The 25714-nt window shown below is 47.8% G+C and overlaps 2 protein-coding genes across 3 annotated transcripts; one reads left to right on the top strand and one right to left on the bottom strand.

The window, feature by feature from the left end:
• The first annotated feature begins 6998 nt into the window (after positions 1-6998).
• Positions 6999-17434, top strand: LOC109737025 (probable phosphoribosylformylglycinamidine synthase, chloroplastic/mitochondrial). Of its 2 annotated transcripts, none has more exons than XM_040399032.3 (4): positions 6999-7305; positions 7854-7959; positions 8294-12498; positions 17023-17334. In XM_040399032.3, exons 2-3 carry the CDS (start codon positions 7894-7896, stop codon positions 12491-12493), a joined length of 4266 nt encoding a protein of 1421 aa, XP_040254966.1. In that variant the 5' UTR covers positions 6999-7305; positions 7854-7893; the 3' UTR covers positions 12494-12498; positions 17023-17334. The 2 variants fall into 2 exon arrangements, with proteins under 2 accessions (XP_040254966.1, XP_020151842.1); XM_020296253.4 differs by having other exon boundaries at positions 7039-7305; positions 17020-17434.
• Positions 17435-24514: 7080 nt separating this feature from the next.
• On the bottom strand, positions 24515-25258 carry LOC109737018 (uncharacterized). The gene has a single exon (XM_020296246.1). It carries the CDS (start codon positions 25256-25258, stop codon positions 24515-24517), a length of 744 nt encoding a protein of 247 aa, XP_020151835.1.
• Positions 25259-25714: the final 456 nt, after the last annotated feature.

Here is a 25714-nt window from a genome sequence, read left to right as displayed (position 1 = left end):
GTAACAAGAACCCTTCCACTCCTTTATCAACAACTTGTTCATTTCCTCAGCTTGCACTTCTTTCACATTTTCAGAATTGTTGAAAACTGCAGTAGTTACAGTTTGTTTCCTTTCCTTGGTGAAACTGAATGTTTTCTCAGGTATATTGAATAAAACAGGACTGGCTACAGTCATCCAATCATATCCCAGAATAACATCATGACTTGGCAATGTTAATACTCTAAAATTGTGAGTAAGTTTCAATTTGGCCATTTGAAATACATAGTTTGGAACTACTGCTGCAAACAGTAATCTTCCTCCCCCATCTACGGCTATAGTTCTTTCCTTAACAGGGAGGAGCTGGCAGTTTGCTTTGTTAGCAAAATCTTGTTAATGAAAGAAGAAGTACTGCCAGAGTCAAGTAGGGCTACTGCTCTCTTGCCATTGATATAGATGATCACGGTAGGAGTAGGTACTGCCAATTGATGACCAATTGCATGAGCAGAAATAAACATTGCCTGTTCTCCTTCTTTTGTATTTTCTTGCTGCTCTTGTTGCTCTATTTTCTCATTGTCAATTACAATCTGTTCTGGACTGTCCTGTTGCAGCAAATTGATGTTAGGAATTAACTTACATTTGTGCCCATGCATCCACTTATCCCCACACCTCCAGCACTCTCCTACTTTTCTGATTTTCTGAGTATTGTTAGCTGGTACTTCAGCTTGTCTGATAGGAAGTTGCTATTGTGCTACAGGAGTACTCTACTTGGGCTGAGATGTCCAATTGGATTTTTGACAAAAAATATTGAAAGTTGTGCCCTGTTTCTTACTAGCGACAACTATATGTGGATGATTAGGTTCTATGTCCTTTGCCATACAATAAGCATCTGCCAATGTTTGAGGCCTCAAAGGTCTAAGCTGGAATTTATTTCCTTCTCTCAAACAATTAACATAACATCTGACAAAATAGAGCTATCCTAGTTCAGGATTTTCCTCTTGCACATCTGCCATAAGATCTTCAAAGATTTTTATATATTCAGATACAGTATGATGCAACTGCTTGACTAAATTAAACTTTTTCTGTTAGATCATAAGAGCCCTTATCAGAAAATCTTTTAATTACTTCTGCTCCAAATTGTTTCCAAGTGATCAGTTTCTTCAACAAACCAAGCCTCCTGAGCCATACATCTGCTTCATCAATCACATATATTTGAGCTAATGATACATTGTACTCCTCTGGAGCTCCAGACATTTGGAAGTATTTGTTACATTGCCTTATCCATCCTACTAGATCTGTCCCAGAAAATCTAGGGAAATCAAGCCTAGGTCCTTTAGTTACTGACTTCATGAGCTGAGCTTGCATATCCTGCTCATAGGTTTTATAGTATCCTTGCCACAACTGCATGTCCCTGTTTTGCTGATAGAACTGGTTAAATGCAGGTGTGTGTGCATTGTGTCTACCAGTAACAGGAGTTCCTATTGCACTAGCAGTATCATTTCTTCCTTGCTGAGCAAAACCAGGAGGTACTGTAATTCTCTTTGTTCTAATTGGAGGTAAATACTGCAGCTGTATGTCCTCCAATTGTTTAGATTTTTCTTTCTCTGTTGCCAATTGTTTCTTCAATTGCTCTATTTTCTCTGCTTGCTCTTGTGTTTGTTCCTGATGCAGTGTAGGAGATCGAACTATAGGTGCAGAACTGGAAGGATTATCATGCTGGGGTTCAGATTGAGATGATTTAACCAATGTTTGCAGAACATCACTGATAGCTGATAACTGTTTGCTCAGGTCCAAAACAACTTTCTCCATTGTACCCACTGTTGCAGAAATTGTCCTTGCTTAGCACCAATCACTTGAACTTCCTCTTGTAATTTGGATACTTGAGTCTGCATCTGGATGTTGTCTTGCTGCAGAACACCAAAGTCATCCCGCAAGGAGAAGACCTCTTGAAGATTCGCGTCATCAATCGCCTTAGGGCGCCCCATCACCTGATCTGAAGCGAGAGGTAGGAATTTTACCACTGGTGCACCAGCACCTAATTCTCACCTCAGATTCTATCTCCGCCACGATCCACGCCTCCCTGGCACACGGATCAGAGCTAGAACGCGGAATTTTACTGATCGAGCGATGTGCTCGAACAACCGCTCCCGCTCGGCCGATCTGTGTCCGAATAATCACCGCCACCAACGCCACCTGACCATGCCCTGCCGCCAATGGCGCCAGAAATCATCCCGCCGTTGTCGAAGAAGAAGGGTGGGAAACAGGGTGGGATTCGTCGATTTGGGGAGTTTTTTTGCTCCTACGCGCGCTTTCGCCGAAGAACGAAGGCTCTGAATACCAATTTGTCAGGACCCGAAGAGTATGTGGGGAATTTACCAAGAATTCTATGGACAATTGAGACGAATCTAGTATGAGGTATGAGGAACTCTAGGGTTCTATTGTATTAGCCATGACGGCGATAAGAGGAAATCATCCAAAAGCATATTCTGTCCAACCACAACCCAGCTAGTTATAGGGGAGGGTTTAACCCGAATGGAAAACAGTAACTAGACGCACACTCACTGTTACAAATGGTAATAACCCTCCACAACTGTGATGAGCCAATAGCCAAGGAGCGATCCTAGTCGTTGGATTACTGAACCGGTATCTGCTACAGCTTACTGAATATATGACAGCTACTCATCAGGGTTTGACACCATTCCACCCCTCTAGTCCTGTTCTGAACTGGTAGTGACGGCCGAGCGGGCAATTCCTATTTGACAGTATGCGACAAGGTGTCAACCTTCCGCATGAAGTGGCTCATGAGAGGGCCGACCCAATTATTTTTTGAACAATAACAAATTTTTATTAATTGTAAATAATGGTTACATCGTCTATAAGGAGAGATACAATCTCATCCAAAGGCTCCTTAAACCAATCTCTTGTCACTGAAAATTCGCTAACCTAGCAAGTTCATGGGCAATCTTATTTGTTTCCCTGGTACAATGTTCAAAACTAGTAAGAAAAAAATCACAAGCCAAAAAATAGCAGTCATAAAAAACTGCCACCGCTGACTGCTGCTCCTGTAGACCGTTGAAAGGATCGAGAAGAGGTGTCTAGAGAGGGGTGATTAGACCCTCAACAAAGAAAAGTAGCAGTTTTTAGTTTCTTTAAGTTAAGGTGGAGTTTTAGCACAAATTTAAACATTCACAATACATTTCAAGCAAGCATGGCAAGAGTATATGAGCAGCGGAAAGTAAAGCATGCAAGTTGCAAGAATGTAAAGGGAGGAGTTTGGAGTATGCAAACACAATTGGAGACACGAAGTTTTTTTCCGTGGTTCCGATAGGTGGTGCTATCGTACATCCATGTTGATGGAGACTTCAACCCACGAAGGGTAACGGTTGCGCGAGTCCACGGAGGGCTCCACCCACGAAGGGTCCATGAAGAAGCAACCTTGTCTATCCCACCATGGCCATGGCCCACGAAGGACTTGCCTCACTAGGGTAGATCTTCACGAAATAGGCAATCTCCTTACCCGTACAAACTCCTTGGTTCAACTCCACAATCTTGACGGAGGCTCCCAAGTGACACCTAACAAATCTAGGAGACACCACTCTCCAAAAGATAATAGATGGTGTGTTGATGATGAACTCCTTGCTCTTGTGCTTCAAATGATAGTATCCCCAACATTCAACTCTCTCTCACAGATTTGGATTTGGTGGAAAGAAGATTTGAGTGGAAAGCAACTTGGGGAAGGCTAGAGATCAAGATTCATGTGGTTGGAATGGAATATCTTGGTCTCAACACATGAGTAGGTGGTTCTCTCTCAGAAAATGTATGCTGGAAGTGTAGGCACGTTCTGATGGCTCTCTCCACGAATGAAGAGTGGGTGAAGGGGTATATATAGCCTCCACACAAAATCTAGCCGTTACACACAATTTACCAAACTCGATGAGACCGAATCATGAAACTCCGTCAGAACGATTTAGTTCAAAATGTGAACGTTAGGATTTTCGGTGGGACCGATATGATCAATTCGGTGGGACCGATGTGCTATGGTTAGGGTAAAACCTCAACTCAGTTTGACCGATTACACAAACTCGGTGGGACCGATTTTGGTAATAAGCTAAACAGAGAGTTGGTCAAGCAAACTCGGTGAGACCGATCGCATATCTCGGTGAGACCGAAATTATTGCAACAGGCACCAGAGAGTTTGCAAGCCCATCTCGGTGAGACCGAGATCCCATCGGTGAGACTGAACTGATTAGGGTTTCTGGCAGTGGCTATGTCAAATGAACTCGGTGGCGCTGGATAGATCAAATTGGTGGGGCCGAGTTTGACTTTTGGTTTGGGACATATGTGGATATGAGAAAGTGGTTGAGGGCTTTGGAGCATATCACTAAGCACTTTGAGCAAGCAAGCTATTAAGCAACACCCCATCCTCTTTTAATAGTATTGTCTTTCCTATGGGCTCAATGTGATCTTGGATCACTAAAATGAAAATGTAGAGTCTTGAGCTTTTGAGCTTTCGCCAGTCTTCTGTCTTTAACAACTTGAAGGGGTTCCACATCCTCTTGTCCATGCCACTCCACTGTTGAACTCATCTGAAATATACTAGATAAAAGTATTAGTCCAACAAGAGATATGTTGACATTAATTACCAAAATCACCTAGGGAGCACCTGTGCTTTCAACCGTCCTCCATTCTTCATTGTAACAATGACTTCCATATTATCCGAATTAATAACAAGACAATTGCATCCCACTTTTTGTGCAAGAGACATGCCAAATCTTGGAGCCAACGCTTTAGCTGTCAGAACGTTGGCACACCAATCATCTTCCAATTTCCACCAACAATGAATTTTTCTTTGTCATATCTGAGTACAGCGCCCGCTGTTCCCCTGAGCAGATCATATCAAAAGAGGCGTCCACATTTAACTTGACAAAACCCGTAGGAGGTCTGCTCCACCCTCTTTTTTACTCATAACATCAGGGGACTGAGCATTGAAAATTTTTGTCGTTATAGCATGAACCTCCATAGGCGTCTGGATTGTATCTTGAGACTTTCCTTCATGAACCAACTTATGTCTATCCCACCATAAGTACCAAGTGATTATGGCAATCGATTGATGAACATTCTGGATACCCAAACTAGGTAAATCCGGATCTAGCATAATGAGTAAGAATTCAAGGACTACCTCGCACGACCAATATGGCACAAACTCTGTTAATCACTTCGTGCAAACCCAGTTTATTCCAAACGTCCTATACTTTCCTTTCTGACAAAGAAACAACATGTGCTTTGTATCTTCTGGCCCATTTGAACAGGATGGGCATGTGGGCAAAATTTCCATGTGTCTATTAGCAAGCGTAACACGACACAGGAGTGTTTCATGTAACGTACGCCAAATAAAAAAATTTACCTTCGCCGGACAAGATATGATTCGCCCCATACCATTACTATGTTGCAATTTCCTCCCATATTGTTTGTTTCATTCCGCCAAATAAGCTGCAACACTGAACATCCAATTTTTTTTGTGTAACTCCAAGCGATGAAATCCAACATGTTATGCATAGGAAGGGGAACTGCGAGGACTCGTCGTTTAGCCACAGTGTTTGTTTCACCAAGTTTTCATCCCAAGAGTTAGTAACCGGATTAATAAGATCAGATACTTATGACAAAAGGTTCACCCTTCTAGGAGTAATGACTTTCCCATCTGCACAGGATCCATGCATCTTTTCAAATGTCAGTATTTTGTCCATTTTCAACTCATCGCATATAGCCATTTTTCAGTGCTGTAATGCTTTGCCATGTAACAGAGGACCCCTTTTTTAACGTTGCATTCATCATCACGCCATCAGGAAAAATACTTAACTCTCAAGATAGTGGGACATAAAGAATCATGATTGTCAAGAAGACGCCACGCTTGTTTAGCCAAAAGTGCAAGGTTGAAACAGTGTAAATCCTGGAAACTTATACCTCCTTGATCTTTTGGAACACACATCTTCCACCAAGTCATCCAATGCGTCCTCTTCTAATATTGTCCTCGCCACCCCACCAAAGGGCCAACCCAGTTAGGTCTACGGGGAATCTGGTTTTGCGAACCGTCTAGAAGGTTTTGGTCCATTTTATTTCTTTCTTTTTAATTTTTGGTTTTCTCTTTAATTTTTTAGGTTTTATTTTCATTTGAAGAATATTAAAATATGTTCACGAAATTTCAAACATGTTCATGTTTTTAAAAATGTTCACAAGTTTCAAAAACTGTTCAAGAATATCAAAACACCTTTTCCAAAAGTTCTGAAAATTTCAAAAAATACATTAGAAACTTTTTGAATAAAATTCGTGTTTTTCTGGAAAACCAAAATAAAATCAGAGGATAAAAACAAAAATACCAGTGGGAGCACTCACCACACCACGTTCGCTAGATGGACCAGCTTAGTCACGACGCCGGCGCGATTGTATCTATACCAATATAAAAATACTCAAATAGGTAGGATCCAATTAATCTGCACCATTAAACTATGCCAATCCAGCGACATTGATTGATCCAAGGATGAGCACTCGACATGTTTAGCATGCAATTAATATCATATAAAATATCAACGTCTGTGTTAATCATATAATTAACGCATACCCGATATGCTATCTAATATAAACATCTATGTTAATTATATAATTGATATCTTACCTAATATAAACATTCAATTACCACGTAACAGATATCCTAGAAATAATTTTCTCACCAATGCTAACATGTATTGTACGTATACATTTACTAGTCACTACTCTCTCCGTTCCTAAATATTTATCCTTTTAGACATTTCAACAAGTGACTACAAACGAAGCAGAATGAGTGAATCTATAATCTAAAATATGTCTATATACATCCGTATGTGATAGTTCATTTGAATCCCCTAAAAAGACAAATATTTAGAAACGAAAGGAGTATAAAATATACATATCAGTTCAGTCCACATGAGTAAAGGCTATCCAGAATGATACCACGTGACACATGTTGTAAGCAATTCATTTATGAACAAGGAAAAAGGCTACCCGGAATAATATGCCTATAGAAGAAAACGAAAGGGAAGTTATTCCTACAGGATAGGGGAGAAGGAAAACGATTCCATCGAATCGAAGAGGGAAAAAGGAAAGGTAAAACGAGCGGAGGACACCCTTCTCGCCGCCGCCCACGCGCTAGAGCTGTCCTCGTGCTCTGTGCCACTGTGCGGCGCGGCGACCTCGCGCGAGACCCGGCGGAAGGGAAGCGAGGGCGTGCAGCCAAGGACGCGGGCGCGGCGAGTTCGGCGGCCGCCGACTACGTGCTGCTCTGCAGGATACAGCCAGGTTGGCCTCTCAATCTCGATGCTTTGTTCTTAGTTCAATCTAATATAGTGCTAGTGCAAAGTTTCTTTTCCGGGATGGATATCCCAATCTGGCCATTTTGCTGTGGGTTTTCCTTGCCATGTGATGGACTATCAGCTGTAGCCTGTATGAAAAGAAAACTGGTAGTTCGACACTTCAACTGACGGGGGGTGAACACTTCAACTGTTCGGTACACAAAATACCCAGTCATCTGATTTGTGCATTGCGTGGGTGTGTAATTTGTACATACAGATATGCACCGCTCATCTTTTGATGTTGTTATGACTGCAGTGGACAGAATTTGCTGAGCACTTGTTGGAACTGGTTAATAGTATCCGTATGCAAGGATTTTGGTCCTGACGTGTGTATGCGTATACGCGAAGCCTTTAGCACACATAGTTAGAATATAGTGAGAGGAATTATTGGTCTCGCCACTTGCAGATGATATGATATATAATGTCTAGTTTCATACCTTCTAGAACAAATTTGAGTTATGTTCAATAGCTGATTTACTCTTCCATGCTTTACAGGTTTTTTGAGTGTCTATTATTTCTCCGGATTGCCTGAAAGATGGCATCTGCTGGTGAAATGACAGGAGCCAGTATGCTGCGCCTTCAATGCTTTCCTAGTAATATGGTATGCACCCAGTTAAATCACTTTGTCAATCGATTTCTATTGGGTGCAGTTTGATCATCCTTCTTTGACCAACAGTTGTGCCAACCTGAGTTATATTACACAAAAGTGATACTGTTGGGTTCGTATTATTGTATTCCACCTCATTTTCCAGCGACTGTGATTCTGTAAATTTGAAAAAGTATTGTATGCGAAATCTATGGTCAAAGTTCAAGTTTAGAAAGTCAAACAGTGCCTTACATAAATCAACAGAGGGGCTAGTACCTAGTTTACTTATGCTTCTGTTTTCTGTTTTTAACCTTTTCATGCGCTTATATTATATGTATGCTCTGCTTAGGGAAAACAAAGTCCTGGTTTCATCTCTGCAAGAAATCCTTGGTTGAGAAGGTCACGAATGGTTCGACACTGCTTGGACCTACGGCATCTTTGCAGGCTACCTAAACAGAGAGGTAGTATTCTAAATAAGCAACCAAGGCATGCTCCTAGTGCTTCAGTATATAGGGGCGTTATTAGCCCATTGCTAGAGGAATCGGTTGATGAGGCGGAGTCAAGATCAAGGATTATTCACTTTTACCGTAAACCACTACTTCAAGACAATGAGACTGAGGAGTTACTCAAGAAAGTTCAGGCAAAAGTTTCTTGTAACATTATTGACATACAGACTGAGCAATGTTTTAATGTGGAATTGGAGAAGGCACCAGCGTCTGATAAGCTTGCAACACTTCAGTGGCTCCTTGCAGAAACTTATGAACCTGATAACTTACAAACAAGGAGCTTTTTTGAGGAGGAAATCAGTAGCAGCCCTTATTATGTCCTTGTTGAGGTTGGACCGCGGATGACATTTTCAACTGCTTTCTCGACCAATGCCGTCTCAATTTGTAAAGCTCTATCATTAATAGAAGTAACTCGCTTGGAGAGATCTCGAAGATATCTTTTGCACCTTCAGCCTGGCAGTGGAGAACTTGATGAAAGCCAACTCAACAGCTTTGCTGCTTTGATTCATGACAGAATGACAGAATGTGTTTATCCTAGCAAGCTCACATCATTTTGGTCAGATGTAGTTCCAGAACCTGTCAGTGTTATACCAGTCATTGAAAGGGGAAGGGAAGCATTGGAGGAAATAAATATGAAAATGGGACTTGCTTTTGATGAACAAGATATTAAATACTACACCCACCTCTTCAGAGACGACATCAAGCGCAATCCAACTACTGTGGAGCTTTTTGATATAGCGCAATCCAATAGTGAACACAGCAGGCATTGGTTTTTCAACGGAAAGCTTGTGATAGATGGAGAGACCATGGCTAGTACTTTGTTCCAGTTAGTAAAGAGCCCCTTGAAGGCCAACCCTAATAACTCTGTAATTGGTTTCAGGGACAACTCAAGTGCAATAAAAGGACACCCAGTAAATCATCTACGTCCATCACTACCTGGCTCCACTTCACCGTTATCCCTCATGATGCGTGAGCTTGACATTCTGTTCACAGCAGAAACCCATAATTTTCCATGTGCTGTGGCACCTTACCCAGGAGCTGAAACAGGTGCTGGTGGTCGCATAAGAGACACACATGCCACTGGAAGAGGTTCTTTTGTCGTTGCTTCCACTGCTGGTTATTGTGTTGGAAATCTTCGAATGGAAGAATTTTATGCAACTTGGGAGGATTCATCCTTTTCATACCCATCGAACTTAGCTTCTCCTTTGCAGATCCTTATTGATGCTAGTGATGGTGCTTCTGACTATGGTAACAAGTTTGGTGAGCCTATGATTCAGGGATTTACAAGAAGCTTTGGTACAAGGTTGCCAAATGGGGAGCGTCGAGAGTGGTTAAAGCCAATAATGTTCAGTGGAGCAATAGGCCAGATTGATCATGCACATATAGAGAAGGGGGATCCAGAAATTGGCATGCTAGTTGTGAAGATTGGTGGTCCAGCATATAGAATTGGTATGGGTGGTGGTGCTGCCTCAAGTATGGTTAGTGGACAGAATGACGCAGAGCTTGATTTCAATGCAGTGCAGCGCGGAGATGCTGAGATGTCACAGAAACTGTATCGTGTTGTCAGGGCATGTGTAGAAATGGGAGAGAAGAACCCAATTATCAGCATTCATGACCAGGGTGCTGGTGGAAACTGCAATGTTGTGAAAGAAATAATCTATCCTAAGGGCGCTGAAATTGATATCCGTAAAATTGTCGTTGGTGATCATACATTGTCTGTCTTGGAGATCTGGGGTGCTGAATACCAGGAACAAGATGCATTGTTGGTGAAGCCTGAGAGCAGAAGCCTGTTGGAGTCACTTTGTGAGAGAGAAAGAGTTTCAATGGCTGTCCTTGGGGAAATTGATGGCAGTGGAAAGATTGTTTTGATCGATAGTGCTGCCGTGGAGTATGCCAAGTTGAATGACCTTCCCCCTCCCGTCCCCGTTGTTGATCTTCAGCTTGAAAAGGTTTTAGGAGATATGCCTCAGAAGACGTTTGAGTTTAAGAGAATTTCTCGATTGGGTGAGCCCTTAGATATTGCACCTGAGGTCACGCTAATGGATATTCTTAAGCGAGTATTGAAGCTGCCTTCTGTATGTTCAAAGCGTTTCTTGACCACAAAGGTTGACAGGTGTGTGACAGGTCTTGTTGCACAACAGCAGACAGTTGGTTCTCTCCAACTTCCACTTGCTGATGTCGCTGTGATTGCACAGACATACACAGATCTGACAGGTGGTGCTTGTGCCATTGGAGAACAACCAATGAAGGGTTTACTTAATCCTAAGGCCATGGCAAGGCTTGCTGTTGGGGAGGCCTTGACCAATCTGGTTTGGGCTAAAGTTACATCACTTGCTGATGTCAAAGCAAGTGGTAACTGGATGTATGCTGCAAAGCTTGACGGAGAAGGAGCAGATATGTATGATGCCGCTGTTGCGTTGGCTGACTGCATGATTGAACTTGGTATTGCAATTGATGGTGGAAAAGACAGCCTTTCTATGGCAGCTCAATGTGATGGCGAGGTAGTCAAGGCTCCTGGCAATCTTGTTATCAGTGCTTATGTGACCTGTCCTGATATAACTTTGACCGTCACTCCAGATTTAAAGCTGGGAAAGAATGGTGTCTTGTTGCATATTGATCTGGCTAAAGGAAAGCGGCGGCTTGGTTGTTCTGCTCTCACACAGGCATTTGACCAAATTGGAAATGACTGCCCAGACATAGAAGATGTTCCTTACTTGAAGAAAGTATTTGAGGCTGTTCAGGAATTGCTTGGTGAACGTCTTATTTCGGCCGGTCATGACATTAGTGATGGTGGGCTTATTGTTACTATTCTTGAGATGGCATTTGCTGGCAACTGTGGTGTTAACCTCAACATTGACTCAAAAGACAGTGGCCTTCTACAAGCACTTTTTGCCGAGGAGCTTGGTCTTGTCATTGAAGTTCACTCAAATGACCTTGCTGCTGTAAAGAAAAAGCTTCAAGCAGCAGGCGTCTCTGTTAACGTAATAGGAGAAGTAAATATAACACCAGAGATAGAGCTGGTTGTTGACGATGAGATGTGCCTGAATGAAAGCGTTTCAGACCTCAGGGATTTGTGGGAAGAAACGAGCTTCCAGCTTGAGGAGCTACAACGGCTGAAGTCTTGTGTCAAGCTTGAGAAAGAAGGCTTAAAAAGCCGAACATCTCCTTTGTGGCATCTGTCTTTCACCCCCAACTTCACAGACAAGGAGCAATTGATTGCGTCATCTAAACCGAAAGTTGCCATCATTCGCGAAGAAGGGAGCAACAGTGATAGGGAAATGGCTGCTGCATTCCATGCTGCTGGATTTGAACCATGGGACATTTCTATGTCAGACCTCTTGAATCAGAAGGCCTCTCTAGTGGAGTTCCGTGGGATTGCATTTGTTGGCGGTTTTAGCTATGCTGACGTTCTAGATTCGGCAAAAGGCTGGGCAGCTTCTATCAGGTTCAACCAGCCTCTCATAAAGCAGTTCCAGGAGTTCTACAACAGGCCAGACACATTCAGCCTTGGAGTGTGCAATGGCTGTCAGCTCATGGCCCTTCTCGGTTGGGTGCCAGGACCAGATATCGGAGGTTCTCTTGGTGCAGGTGGAGACATGGCCCAGCCAAGGTTCATTCACAATGAATCTGGACGTTTTGAATGCCGGTTTACCAGTGTGGCCATAGGGGAATCTCCTGCTATAATGTTCAAAGGCATGGAAGGCTCTACCTTGGGCATTTGGGCTGCTCATGGTGAAGGGAGAGCCTTGTTCCCAGATAAAAATGTTTTATCTGGTGTTGTTAACTCTAATCTGGCTCCTCTGAGATATTGTGATGACGCTAACACTGCCACCGAAGTCTATCCTTTTAACCCTAATGGTTCTCCTCTTGGTATCGCGGCCCTTTGTTCCCCTAACGGAAGGCACCTTGCTATGATGCCACACCCAGAGCGTTCCTTCATGATGTGGCAATACCCATGGTACCCCAAGGAATGGCAGGTTGAGAAGGGTGGTCCGAGTCCTTGGTTGCGCATGTTCCAGAATGCACGAGAATGGTGTTCATAGAGCAGGTAAACCTGACTCCTGAAACTTTTTCTCCTTGTTTTGGTCTCTATGTAAGTAGATCCTCAGTTTTTTGTAAAAAAAAAGGCTCCTTTGTTGCTAGCTGTAAGCTGCTACATCATGTTGCAGAATTCATATTTGGAATCATAAATTAAGGTTGTCAAATAATTTATATTTAAGTAACATGTTATTTACTCATTTTCGATTTACATCTTATTTTGCTTGTGTCAGAAGTTTTAGTGCTGTATATTCTAATACTAGCATGTGCATGCCAACAAAAATATAAGCATGGCTTAGTTGTTTAGGGCATGTCTAGCAGATCCCTCATCGTATCCCCTATATGGTAGGAACCGGATCCCTACCAGGGCGTGGTCTCAGGTTGTAGGGATGGAAGGAGGGATGGCGTGGTCGCCGGCGCTGGGGCGCCGTCGTTGCGTGCGCGCGCGTGCGAGAGAGAGAGCAGAGGCGGCGGCTAGGGTTAGGTCTCCCGGCTCCCTAAGGAAGCCGAGCAAATATGATTGCTTCTTGCTTAATCCCAAAATGGGTCCTTACACGAGTTTATATAATCCTCCTAATAAGATAATTGGGCTAAGCCCCTAATAACGATAAGATAAACTGGGCCACAACTAACTGGGCTAAGCCCCTAATATGCCGGTCATAACATCTCTCCCCGCCTGCACAAACAGCTCGTCCTCGAGCTGGATGGCAGGGAAGATCAACGGTCGCCAAACACCTCCGCGTCAACTGGGGCGGGCTGGTCGCTGAGCCCGGCGGCGACGGGGTCCTCCTCAATGTAGTCTGCAGCCTCCAGGTAGAAGAGTCGTGGGCAGACGTGGCCCGGTACGTAGGGCTCATCGCAGTTGAAGCGCAACTCTTGGCGGCAACGCTCGAGTTGCTCGGCCGGGGTGAGCCGGCGGAACGGGCGTGCCGCAGCTGCGGGGAGGGGCGTCGCGGAAGCCTGGGCAGGCCGACGCTGCGCGGGAGCTTCCGGCTAGGGTGGCGGCCCAGCGGCCCGGGGCGGTGGCGCCTGCTGGATGGCCACCGCGCGACGCTCGAACGCGCGGGCGTAGTAAATGGCCGTGTGGAGGTCCTGTGGCCCACGCATCTCCATGTCCACGCGGATGTGGTCCGGTAGGCCGCCGACGAAGAGCTCAGCCCGCTGACGAGCCGAAACGCCGGGGGCGTGGCACGCCAATGCCTGGAAGCGGTCGGCGAAGTCTTGCACCAAGGTGAGAAACGGAAGACGCCCAAGCTCCGCCAGACGACTCCCGTGTATAGGCGGACCGAAGCGCAAGAGGCACAAATCGCGGAAGCGCTCCCATGGTGGCATGGCCGCCCCTGTCCTGTTCGAGGGCGTAGTACCACGTCCGCGCGGCTCCTCGGAGATGATACGAGGCGATCCAGGTGCGGTCAGACGCGAGCGTGCACTGTCCCTTGAAAAATTGGTCGCATTGGTTGAGCCAATTCAGGGGGTCGACGGTGCTGTCGTAGGTCGCAAACTGCAGCTTGGAGAATCTCGGCGGCGTCTGGACGTGGACGATGGGCGGGTGCGCCTCGTCAGCACGGAGCAGCGAGGATGACGGGGCTGAGTAGGCGGGCATCAGGGTGCCGCCCTGGAACAGGGGCCCGTCGACGCTGGCGAAGGGCTCGGCGGAGCCCGAGGACCCGCCAAACTGCATGGCCGGGTGCGTCGCCGGCGGGGGTAGCACGTGCGGCCTGACCGAGGCCCGTGTAGACCGGCTCAAGGGACCCAGCGAGCCAGGCCGGTAACGGAGACGGCGACAGGGGAAACCGGACCTGGTGGATGGGCACCCCCGGGCCTGTCGTCGGGATGCCCAGGGCCGCGGTCGCCGGTGCCGGCGGCTGCAGCTGTTGCCCCTGCTGCATGGTGGAGGCGCCGGGGTTCGTCGCTGGTGGCGGCTGCCACGGCAGCTGCTGCATGGCGGCGGCGACGGGGGTCGCCGAGGATGGCGGCTGCTGTGTGGCGGCGGGGCGGTGGCGAAGGGCACAGGCGGCTGCGGCCCATAGGATCTCGCGAGTAGCGTGTAGATGCCCGTGACCGCCTGGGTGAGATCCCGGATGGCAACCGTCACCTCCTCCGGGGTGAAGACGACGGGGACGGGCGCGGCGGAGGTGACCGGCACCGGCAAGAGCGGGGCGCTGGCCGTGGTGGCCATCGGGGCGGTCGTCGCGGTCGGCAGCGGGAGGGTCGGGGTGGGCGGCGGCGAGGACATGATCGCACCGAAGCTATCTGATACCAAATTGGTAGGAACCGGATCCCTACCAGGGCGTGGTCTCAGGTGGGATGGAAGGAGGGATGGCGTGGAGGAAGGCGTGGTCGCCGGCGCTGGGGCGCCGTTGTTGCGCACGCGCGCGAGTGAGAGAGAGAGAGAGAGAGAGAGAGAGAGCAGGGGCGGCGGCTAGGGTTAGGTCTCCCGGCTCCCTAAGGAAGTTGAGCAAATATGATTGCTTCTTGCTTAATCCCAAAACGGGTTGATATCAAATATAATGTTGCACATTAAGAACTGTTGCTGCTGATCCAGGGTACATATTACTAAGAACATAGTAGCTTCTCTAGCTAATGGCCTACACTAAGAACATCATCAGTGCAATGGCTCCCACAAGAAGAACTGTTGCTGCTGATCCAGGGAGTATGAACCAAATCATTGCAGCAGCGAGTGCAAGGCAAAGCTTCTTAAATTTCTTTCTCTGGCCTTGCATCTCGTTGATTTGGACTTGCTTCTCGCGTGTGTCTATCAGCGGATCATCTAGCTTCTCTCTCAGTGCTCGATAGTAGTAGTAGTAGTCTAGCATCTGGTTACGTAAAGCTTTATGATATCGATCCATATCCATGTGCTGCAAGAGAATACTCTCTGCGTGTGTGTATTGTTCTGAGCAAAATAGGCTAGAGGGTGGCTTTTTGTGGATCAAAAGCTATAGTTTTGTGGGATTAACCGTTTGAGGGATCTGCTAGCTGGGGTTAATCCCCCAAACCAGACATTTTCTCCCTAAATCTGACTTTTGGGGGATCTGCTAGAGATGCCCTTAATGCAATAGATGGGTCTGATATCTTATGCAGTCTTACCATGCTAAAGTAAAACCTTATTTGTTGAACTGTGTTACCAAATAATGGATTACTATCTTGTGTAGCACTTGTTTAGGTTAGTTGACATTGCTGTTATTGTTTAGCCATATGTGCCGTTCCTTTGTCGTATTGCCAGTTACCACATACTTGTGGATAGAGAATCTCTCCATCAGAGAAGCGTACAATACATTATAGTGACCCTTGTCAACATTTTTGAGGTCTTGTATTCAGTGCTCCTCTAAAACCCGTCCGGTGGTTTTGGACGCATTCTGGTTCTATTCGGAATCTGACCATCCGGGATCGTCACTCAGCAAGCACCCGGCCTGGGTGATGGTGCTGTGACATTCATGCATTTGATACTACGAACTAAGGACATTGCACTTGTCCCTATATCTCTGACTAGTTTGGTGGCCCGTTGCTAATGCGTACACTGTGATTATCACATTAACAGCAATTAGTTTAAAATCTATGTCTGTTTGCTATCAATTTGATAGCTAGATTGTTTATGTGTGATTTGCAGAAGCATACACTTCGTTATGTAGGTACTTTGCGTGTCAATTTCCATGATTGTTTCCCCAGCCTCCACCATCTTACCAGATTACTTTTGCTCGACTAGGGTCAAACTTCTAACTTAACATTAAAAATGAAGCTGTGTACTTACATTATCACGCTGCCAGTTGCATTGAGCATAAGTCAAACAAGCTATTTATGCTGCCAGCCTGGTGAGTCATGACGCACCTTCAGGCTATTTGTGTCACCTGGCATGTTTTCACCAGGCCTAGCCTGTGATATTGCATCACAACCTATGTAGATTACTTTATCTTTCTTCACATATCCATCCTTGTTGGGGGAATCTGTTGGATATTTGATGTGCATATTTTTGCTTCTTTTAGTATTTTTCTGTTCTCCTATGTTAAACCTCTATTTGTTTGGAGTGTTTTCTCTTTGTTTTCTATTTTTTGCAACTAGTACATGTGCAATTGTTCCAGATAGTAGACACTGAATGCTACCTATGCTCCTCTAAATAGTTTTCATACTCACATTGAATCACATGGCTATAATCAATAAAGCTAGTATAAGGTGTTTAGATATTAGATGCATGCCTAAACTAGTTTGACTCCCGAGGAGAAAAGAAGCTTTAGATATTTCAGCATGGTCTAGAATCTAGATGATGCATATCCTGGCAAACAAAGCTAGTTATTATCATCTTAAGGAAATTATTATCTGGTAACATTGCAGTGATGCTCGGTGTAATGAGGTGGTCAGACATCGATCTGTCATTGGAAGTGCTGTTTAGGGTCTACAGAATAAATTCCCCCCATGATGTGCTGTGTTGTGTTGCTCGAAAGATGGGAGTCATGTTGTTGGTTTTTCCTTTTTCCCTTCTAATACAAAAGTAAAAATCAATAAATGTGTTACTAATATGGTTTTTTTTTTCTGCAAGAAGAAAAATGGTGGTCGCTGGTGCTACACCGTATCCTGCCGGCAGGGACCTGGACGGACATTTTCTCTTCGGGAGTTGAGCGTGGATAACCCAATAATCTCTGTTCAGTTGCTAGAGCTTCTCCCAGCATGATTTGTAGCAATACTAGGGCTATCGTCATGATTTACAATAATCACATGGTTATTTTTGAACGTGCTATAATAAGTGGTTGTCAGCGGTTATGCTCCGACCATGGTTGAACGCTTAATATTGAACACTTAATATCTATATTTTGTATACCCGATTTCCACCCCTTTAGTGTTCTGCTTAGCTAAAGCTTGTGTTGTGCAATCCTCTATTCTGTAGATAGTACCAAAAGAAGCTCTCTAAAGGGTTATTCTGAAATTCCGGGAGATTTATATCTAAGTTATTATCTAGCGTACGTATTTTGATTTCTTTGACAAAAATTAAAATCTTGCCTAGTTTTATTGGTTGACATTCAGTTCTCCTATGCGTACCTGTTTTCTGACGCTGATCTGCCGCTGCTCTGGCGAATTGTTATGACCCAAATTCGCAGGTTCAACCATGAAGAATGGCTCCTGGCTGAGGAGACACTGATGGGAATGCTATGCCCCCTAGTGATTTGTTGGTGACGCTTCAACGATTGCGGTCCTTGGAATCGGAAACAGGGCATAAAAGAGGGTTGATTGAAGTGAGTACATAATGATTATGCCGCCCAGCATATCTGCTGTCAGAACTTTTCTGCTCCTCTTGTTTTCACCAGCAGGCATTTGGGTGTTTTATTTTTACATGATACTGATCTGAGTCAGCGCTCACCCTACCATTATAGCAACGCTAACGCTCACACGTGTGGTGGGAATCAAATCCGCCCACACGCCCTATAGCACACAGACTACGCCATGTCACCGTATGCATGCATGTGTAAATCTTTTTGGATTTTCTGTTTTTAAAATATTTTATCTCTTAAATGAAAAATCTGATTGAAGATCCGTTTTCACCATTAAATCCCTCGCGACGAAATCTTCGAAACTAGATCTCATATCAATATATTTCGACGAAATTTTCTTTTGGTTAAAAGTTGCCGTGTCTATTGCACATGAATTGCCATGATGTTTATACTGAAGTTGCCATGATATGTTTCAGCTATTTTCTTCTACATTTAAAAGTAAATTTTGACATATTATAAAACGGGAAATTAAGAAACTAGACTTGCCATGCACCATAATTTAAAATTGCCATGATATATGCATTTGAAATTGCCATGGTTCATACAAAAAAATATTTTCATGGTCAAAGTACTGGAATTGCCATCATCGAAAACTAAAATTGCCATGATCTACAAACTAAAATTGCCACATGGCAACTACAGTGTAAACATCATGGCAACTTTTGGGAAAAAAAATTCGTTGAAACATATCAACATGGGGTCTAGTTTTGAAGATCTCGTCGAGACGAATTTAATGGTGAAAACGGATTTTTAATTTGCTTTTTTAATTAGGAGATAAAACATTTTAAGCCGAAAATCAAAAAGATTTCTGCTGATATCATCTGTTCATATGTGGCAAAATGAGTGGTGATGGAGGCATGTGGGCGATGTGTAAACGCCCACACGTGTGGGCGTTAGTTTTTCGGTATAGCAAATCATGCTTTCGGCGTAATTTCTGTAGACATTTCTCTCAGCAAGTCAATTGGTCATCTTTTCTGGACTCCGGACTTACGAAGTAGTGTACCTACCTAAGTCCCAAAACCTTTTTGAAACAAGTAATTTTAGTGTATTTTCAGCTTCTAACATGTTCAGGTCATTAATCATGTATCCAAAACCGCACCCCTAGCAAGAAGACTAAACTGGAACTAGGTCACCGGGTACGCCATTCGGTTGTGTGGAACATGGCTTTGCTTGCGTAGTGCCTTGTGTTATCAGTCTCTCCGTGTAGTCTACAGGTAGGAGACTACAGTTCTAGCTTGAGGAAATAATGGTTCGTGCCACTTTACTTTTTCTTCTGCAAATTTGCGTATCTTTTCATCGATAAGTCCACTTGGCCAAACAAAACGCCATGTATTTCGTCGAGATCTGCCGGAGGCGAAACCTAACTTTTAAGATTAGTCAACCCCTAGCCAGAAAGTAGATGTTTGAGTTGATTGGAAAGGAGATAGAGGGTCATCACATCATTAGACACTCACTAAGCATGGCTGGTGACGCACTCCAGCATTAATGAAGAGGACAGGGCATGCTACAAGACTAAAGGCGATGCGATGCGATGCCCTTTACAGCCCAGGCCCCTGTCATCTGTCTCGCTCGGCGCTCAGTTGCTGAATCTCGGATGGCTCCTCCCATCCCAAAGCATTAGTGGCTTCTCGATGTGCAGACATGAACGTAATGCCGCATGTGTTCCCTTCTTTTCGTGGACGGGAGGAGCAGCAGCCGGCCATTTGTTCCCGGTGAGCATGCATTATTTGCCCATCAGCCATGCCATGTGTTCCTAATTGATACGCCTCTATCCATCCATCAATCCATCAATCAACACTGTTTCATTTGAAAGAAAGCTGTTTTTATTTCTGATTCCGTGAAGTTTTCATGCAAGATATGCAGGCCAGGGAACGGGTTTGGGTAGATCTGATGGAGGTCGAACGCCCATGACGTGTTGGTAGGGGTACCAATGAGGGACACGAAAAAATCACGGAGGATCTTAGTCTTTTGGTGATGAGAAGAGAAATCGTGGCCGTTGTGAGTGAGAGTAAAAATCTTGTTTTTCCTAAGGCGTTGTGAGGCTGAAACGTGAAAGAATTTCGTGTTTTCGCCACCATTGATAGCCCTGGAAACCTTTGCATGCCACCGCCAGTACATCGTTTTTTCTTGGATAGTGCATTTGAGAAGAGAGATGATAATCTTGCGTGTGAGGATCTCGAGAGGCGATAGAGGCCTGAATTCTTCAACACGATCCAGGGCCGAGATGGCTACTTTACACCATGATTCGTGGAGAGGGGTGGGAATGCGAGAGCGTGCCCAGGCTTTGAGACCGGATCTTGATTTTTTGAGAGCTGTGGCTAGGGTGGCAGCCGAGTTGGCTGACGGTGAGGGCGAGGGTGTGCAACACCGAGAGATGATGTCGATGCATGGGCGAAATTTGGTCCAACCCTGCTCGAATTTGAAAAAGTTGGTACGTGGAATCGTAGTGGTGACGTGTACAAGCAGCGGGACGTGGTCAGAGGTGAAACGTGTGAGAGAGGACAGTGAGGTGTTGGGAAAGCATCTACCCACGCTAGGTTAAAAAAGGCACGATCGATTCTTTCCAGAGTGGGCGAGGGGCGGTTGTTGGTCCACGTAAATTGTCGGTCGAGGAGAGGTAGTTCGATGAGAGCTAAGGTGTCGATAACGTGGTTAAAAGCGTTCGCTTCTGACTGTCGAAAGGAGGAGTTGTTTTTGTCTGAGGGAAAGCGAAGGAGGTTGAAATCGCCGAGGACAAGCCAAGGAGCGTGGTCAGGTTGCGCGATGGAGCGGAGCTCGTCGAAGAAAGTTTGTTTGAGGGCACGTGTAGAGGGAGCGTAGATGTTGGTGATGACGATGTTGGGGGCACATGCAGTTGATCTTAGAGTTACGACGGAGGAGAAAATTTTGTGCGAGTGCGAGATGACCTGGAGAGAGGAGGAGTTAACGACAGTGATGGTACCGCCGGCCGTGCCAATGGCGGGCAGAGGAAAGGCTTGGTCGAGGTGGAAGGGGAGAAAGGAGCGGAGCTTGGCATCGGTGTAGGATTCTAGTTTGGATTCCTGTAAGAGAGCAACGTGGGGGTTGATCGCTAAAAGTTCAGAGAGGACAGCGTTACACTTATCATCATCACCCAGACTACATACATTCCAGGAGCAGATAGAGATTACATCATTACTCATAAAAGGTTTTTGGACACCATAGGCGGACGGTGGAAAGCGCGAAGGAGTACATGAGACCTACTACATCAGTTGAGACAGCAGATAGCCAAACAAAAGGCAACGCACACAGAGTCCAAAAGAGCAGCGTAACGTAACACACGTGACAACTAACAGAGACGGACGTTAACTTGCAGTGGGCCCCAGACGTCCGTGGGCCGTGCATGGCTGGGGCAGCGATCATGGCTCGGTGTCGTCACCAGAGGCGGCCTCCTCGGAGGAGAGGATGGCGTCGAGGTGGCCGTCGTCCGCGCCATAGAGGAGCGCGATTGTGGCCAAGTCTTCGGCCGAGGCGGGTGGCCGTCGGGAGCATCAAGGCGGGCATCCTGGATAGCACGTCCAATGGCTGTGTCGACGTCGGAGGCAGAAAGGCGAGCCGCCTTGGCCTTGACAACTCTTGCGAGCATGGGGGAGTACTTGGTTTCTTTGGCAGCAAGACGAGTGCTCTGGCGTAACTTGTCCTTGGAGACAGAGCGATCGCGAGCGGACCGGCGGCGCTCCTTGCGAGCAGTGCACTCATGGGTGTCAAGATCCTGTAGAGGGAGAGCTGTGTCCGCCGCGGCAGGGTCCGAGTTAGAGTTTGTAGCAGGAGGAGGGATTGAAAGAAATGAAGACGGAGGGGGGGGGGGGGGAGTTACCGTTGGCATGTGAAGATTCTCCGGTGGAGAATGTGAAAGTGGACGGCGCTGGGGGAGCTGGGGCGGCCGGAGCGACGAGGGCAAAGGCCGACGTGTCGGAGTGGAGCACGTGGCCCGTCACCACGCCGGCCCCCACGTCAATAGGTGGAGCAGGAGGGTCAACGGCCGCCACCCTGGGCAGCGGGCGGATGATAGGTGGAGCCAGGGCCGCCACCACGGGTGCATGCACCGCGTCCAGGGAGTCCGAGGTGACAGCATGCAGGAGGGATACGTGCATGCCTTCTGAGCCGACCGAGTCGTCGTCAGAGACGACTGTGGGCCACGTGCAGATCCAGGGGGGAAGGACAGCCGACAGGGCGGGGTCACTGCTGGCGCCGGCAGGAGAAGCATGGAGGGCACATGCATCGGGAGAGAGGCGGCGGGCAACCGGCCTGGTCCTGCCGTAGGTGGGATCCGCACGCCAGCCCGCTCTGACGGCAGAGACCACTGGATCGAAGTTTTCAGGTGAGAGCAGGCGTGGTGAGCCACGCTGGGAGAGAGGAGCAGAGTCGCCATCCGAGGAGTTGCCACCGAAGGGGTTGGCGCCATCACCGTGGTGCCAGCGAGATACCTCGACAACCTTGGCTATTTTGATCTCGTTGATGGGTGGGAGCTGGATGACTAGGCCAGGTGGAGCCGGCTTGCCGGACTGGAGCAGGACGAGGGCACAGACCGAGGTGTAGTCGATGCCGTGAAGACAGAAGTCATCAACGGCAGAGACGTCACCAAGGAACGCAAGTGCGAAGCGAATGCCGTCGTTGTGCCAGAGCTCATGTGGGAATCCTGACACCTCGATCTCGGCTAGGTCGGTGAAAATGGCAATGGAGCAGTCGGCGTGCTCTACTGGCCCAATAGTAACCAAGTTGCCCTCGAATTCTATGGGACTATGGCGTATGACGTCGTTGCGTGCAGCGGGAGTGTGGAAAGTGATGCATGCTACCCCGCGCCAAGAGCCGCCCAAGATGAAGGCCGGGTTGCCGCAGGTGTGCTGGATAGCGCGGCGGATGAGAGGGGTGGGGTTGGGGACAGGGGTTTGCAGATGTGCGAAGGCAAAATGGCATGGGCAGTGGACAGGGCATGGTGGGGCGGCGACGAGCGACATATCACCATAGGGTGGGAGCAGGCCGGCCTCGTGTTCAGGTCGAGGTAGCTCTTCGTCCGGCTCGGAGTCCGACACGTGGGATTCGGCCCTGGCAAACTGGGAGGCAGTGAAGATGTCGGAGAGGCGGGCTCTGAGGGCATGAGTGTCGAAAGGAGTGGAGGTGTTGTGGGAGAGGTGGTGGTGCGGGGTGGTGGGGGTTGGGGGAGGTGCAGATGTGCGTGGTGGTGAGGGAGGAGGCGGGGGGACACCATAAGCGTCGACGGGGATGCCATGGAGGACGAACGGGGAGGGGACGCAGACCGCAGGGAACGGCTCAGACAGGATGATGGGGACCTCTCCGATCATGAGGGTGCGGGGGACTCGGGCCGTGGCCGAGGAAGAGCTGCCGTGGTTCATCCTGCGACGACATAAGACGGGGTTAGGGCTTGAGGGAAAAAAGTCGGGAAGAGGAGGGAAGCAAGGCCAGATCCGGAGGTACCTACAGTCGCGGCTATGGTGGCCGTTCCGCCAGCAGCGAGCGCATCGAACGGGGTCGCGGCAAGTCTCTACGCGGTGGTCGAGAGCGAGGCAGCGGAAGCAACGATGTTTTTTGAGGGAGGATTGTTGTGGATGAGGATGGCGATGGAGAGGGGAGAGGGGCCGGCGTGGTATATATATGGGGCGTAGCTGGGGGTGGCTATGGGCACGGGGGGAGGAGAGGAGTGCGTCTCGATAGGGGGTCGTCGTGGCGCTGTTGGACCGTATGGGCGGCGTATCTTGTGGCAGAGAGGCGTGATCTGAAGCATGCAGCAGAGGTTGAGGCGATTTGGGGTCGTGTCGTGGAGATCGAGCAGGCGGATTAGGCTGCGGCGGCGGTGTAGGAGCGATGATGATAGCTAGATTCGGGCCAGGGGTAGGTTGAGGGGGCGGCGTGGGCGAGCGAGTGCAAGACCGTGCGATTCCATCGGTTCTCAATGCAGTATCCTGACACGGGGTGGCAACAGTGGCCAGGCGGGGGGAGACAGGGGGCGGCGCGGCACCGTCCGGATTATACGCGGGTGGGGGCAGTGGGGGAGCCCGATTTGGCACAGACAGAGAGAAAAGGGGATGCCTGGGTTCTAGCGAGAGCGACGCACGCATGCGTCTCCGCGCGTGGTGCGTACGGATCTTTGGGAGGATTTGGTCCGCCTGTCACCACTGCGTAGCCATCATTGTGCATGGGGTGGGCCCGCCGATCCTGCATGGGTGAGGGGACGTGCGCATCGCTCATGAGGGCGGCTGGGGTCGTGCCGTGCATGAGTGGGCGGTAGGCACGAAGGGTCCCAGGACAGAGACGGAGCGTGGCGGGAGCAGGGTATGATAAAAAGGTTGATGTAGTGCTAGGTGCCGTCTGGAGTGAGCTACCGCATCGTCAATCTGGTCAAAGAGGAAGAGACGAAAACTAGAAAAGTCTAACGACCCATATTTGAGAATTTGAACCTTAGCGAAGCGGGAGGAGATGCCAGTTTTGAAAATGAGCTCATGTACTTTGATTGCATGGAAATCTTGTTTGACCGAAAAACAGTGGTTTAGAGCTGACTCGACAAGCACTTCATTAGGGATAACCGATATTGTCATGAAGGTGACCCAAAAACAGTGGGTGTGAGAGGTGTAATGCATATGTGTTGGTGGCTGATTAGGGTGATTAGCATGCAACATACGGTAAAAAAAAGCTAATACCAGGCCGAGCGCGTCTAACCTTGGGTATATCAAGGGCAGTTGATGGTGGTGGCGGAGAAGCAGGGATGTTCGTCGTCGGGAGGGAAGCCGTGGCTCAATGCACGGGGGACTCGGTCTTTCCAGCGAGCGAGCGCGCGGGGCCACCCATGGCAGACGGACGAGGGAAGCGGATCATCATGCCTCTTTTGTGGAAATCGCCCATGGCAGCGATGAGGTTGGCAACCGCAGGGCTGGCAATGGTGAAAGAGAAGCAAGAGTCTCCTTCGTCGGTAACGTTGAAGTGGGAGAAGCAGCCACCGAAGAGGCGAGCGAGGATGAGGGCCATGGAATGAGCGTGTAGGGTAAACGGGAATTGGATGACGCAAGCGTACATGCGGCATCCATGGCGGTTGTGGCGTGGGTCGATGGTGACAGTCGACCGGAGTTGCATGGAGACCACACCTTCAAAATGAAGGCAGAGGTCTTCTGGAACTTGCAGAAAGGTGGCGAGCGACATGCAAGAATCTGGCGCAGCAGGCGTGGGTGGAAGCAGAGATAGTGAGCGAGCGAAGGAGAAGGCGTAGTTACGATGTCGGATTGGTTTTTGGTGTAGAATGATCTCTCCGACTCGCGGAGAAGCCACATGGAAGCGGAAGATCAGGGGGGAGCACTGAGCGACAAAGAAGTCGGCGGTGCAGCCACCAAGGGCGGCTTGGAGCAGAGCGGCTACCGTGATGGCGTCAAGGTGGCGGTTGGAGAACTCGAAGATGAGGTAGAGGGGCGACGCAAGGTGCAGCGTGGGCGTGGTGACTGCAAGGCGGTAGTAGTAACTGCAATCATCCTCGAATTCCAGACCCATGGCGTTGCCGCAGCCCAGGAAGCAGCGGAGAGCCACCTGCCTGGCTTTGACGTAGGAGGGGTCAAAGAAAGGTGGTGGTGGTGGCGCCACTGAGGGGCGCAGGGCATCCAGGGGGCTGGTGGTGAGTGTGTGGTCATGGGGGGAGCTTGCGGCGATCGGAGTTGGGCTGGGGCGGTGTGGTGGAGGACCGGAGTTGGGAGGGGGGAGGGGAGGAGATCCATTCAACCAAAAACAGTGGAGTGTAGACCCAGTCGTCAGGGTTCTTCACTGAGGTGAATAGTTGGGGAGGATATTCTTCATCTGATTTCGTGTGATCGAGTGCCTCTAGCACAAGACTAAGCATCCTCTTATTCTTGGAATATCACAAGGCCAGGGTACTACTCCTACTATAACTGCAATCAGAGTAGCGTATGCAGTAGCAGTATCTCCTTTTTTGGAGCTCTGCGATTGATTGGC

This window comes from Aegilops tauschii, chromosome 2 (assembly GCF_002575655.3).
Source record: "Aegilops tauschii subsp. strangulata cultivar AL8/78 chromosome 2, Aet v6.0, whole genome shotgun sequence".
In the NCBI taxonomy this organism is placed as follows: Eukaryota; Viridiplantae; Streptophyta; class Magnoliopsida; order Poales; family Poaceae; genus Aegilops; species Aegilops tauschii.
Note: the sequence above shows the minus strand (reverse complement) of the source record. Positions and strands in the feature narration are given on the sequence as shown.

Excerpts from the sequence above, each read along its gene's own strand:
- LOC109737018 (XM_020296246.1), bottom strand. The coding sequence starts at position 25,258 with ATGGGTCTGGAATTCGAGGATGATTGCAGTTACTACTACCGCCTTGCA.
- LOC109737025 (XM_020296253.4), top strand. The coding sequence starts at position 7,894 with ATGGCATCTGCTGGTGAAATGACAGGAGCCAGTATGCTGCGCCTTCAA. Across the intron at positions 7,960-8,293 it reads AATGCTTTCCTAGTAATATG|GGAAAACAAAGTCCTGGTTT; the intron begins GTATGCACCCAG and ends TGCTCTGCTTAG.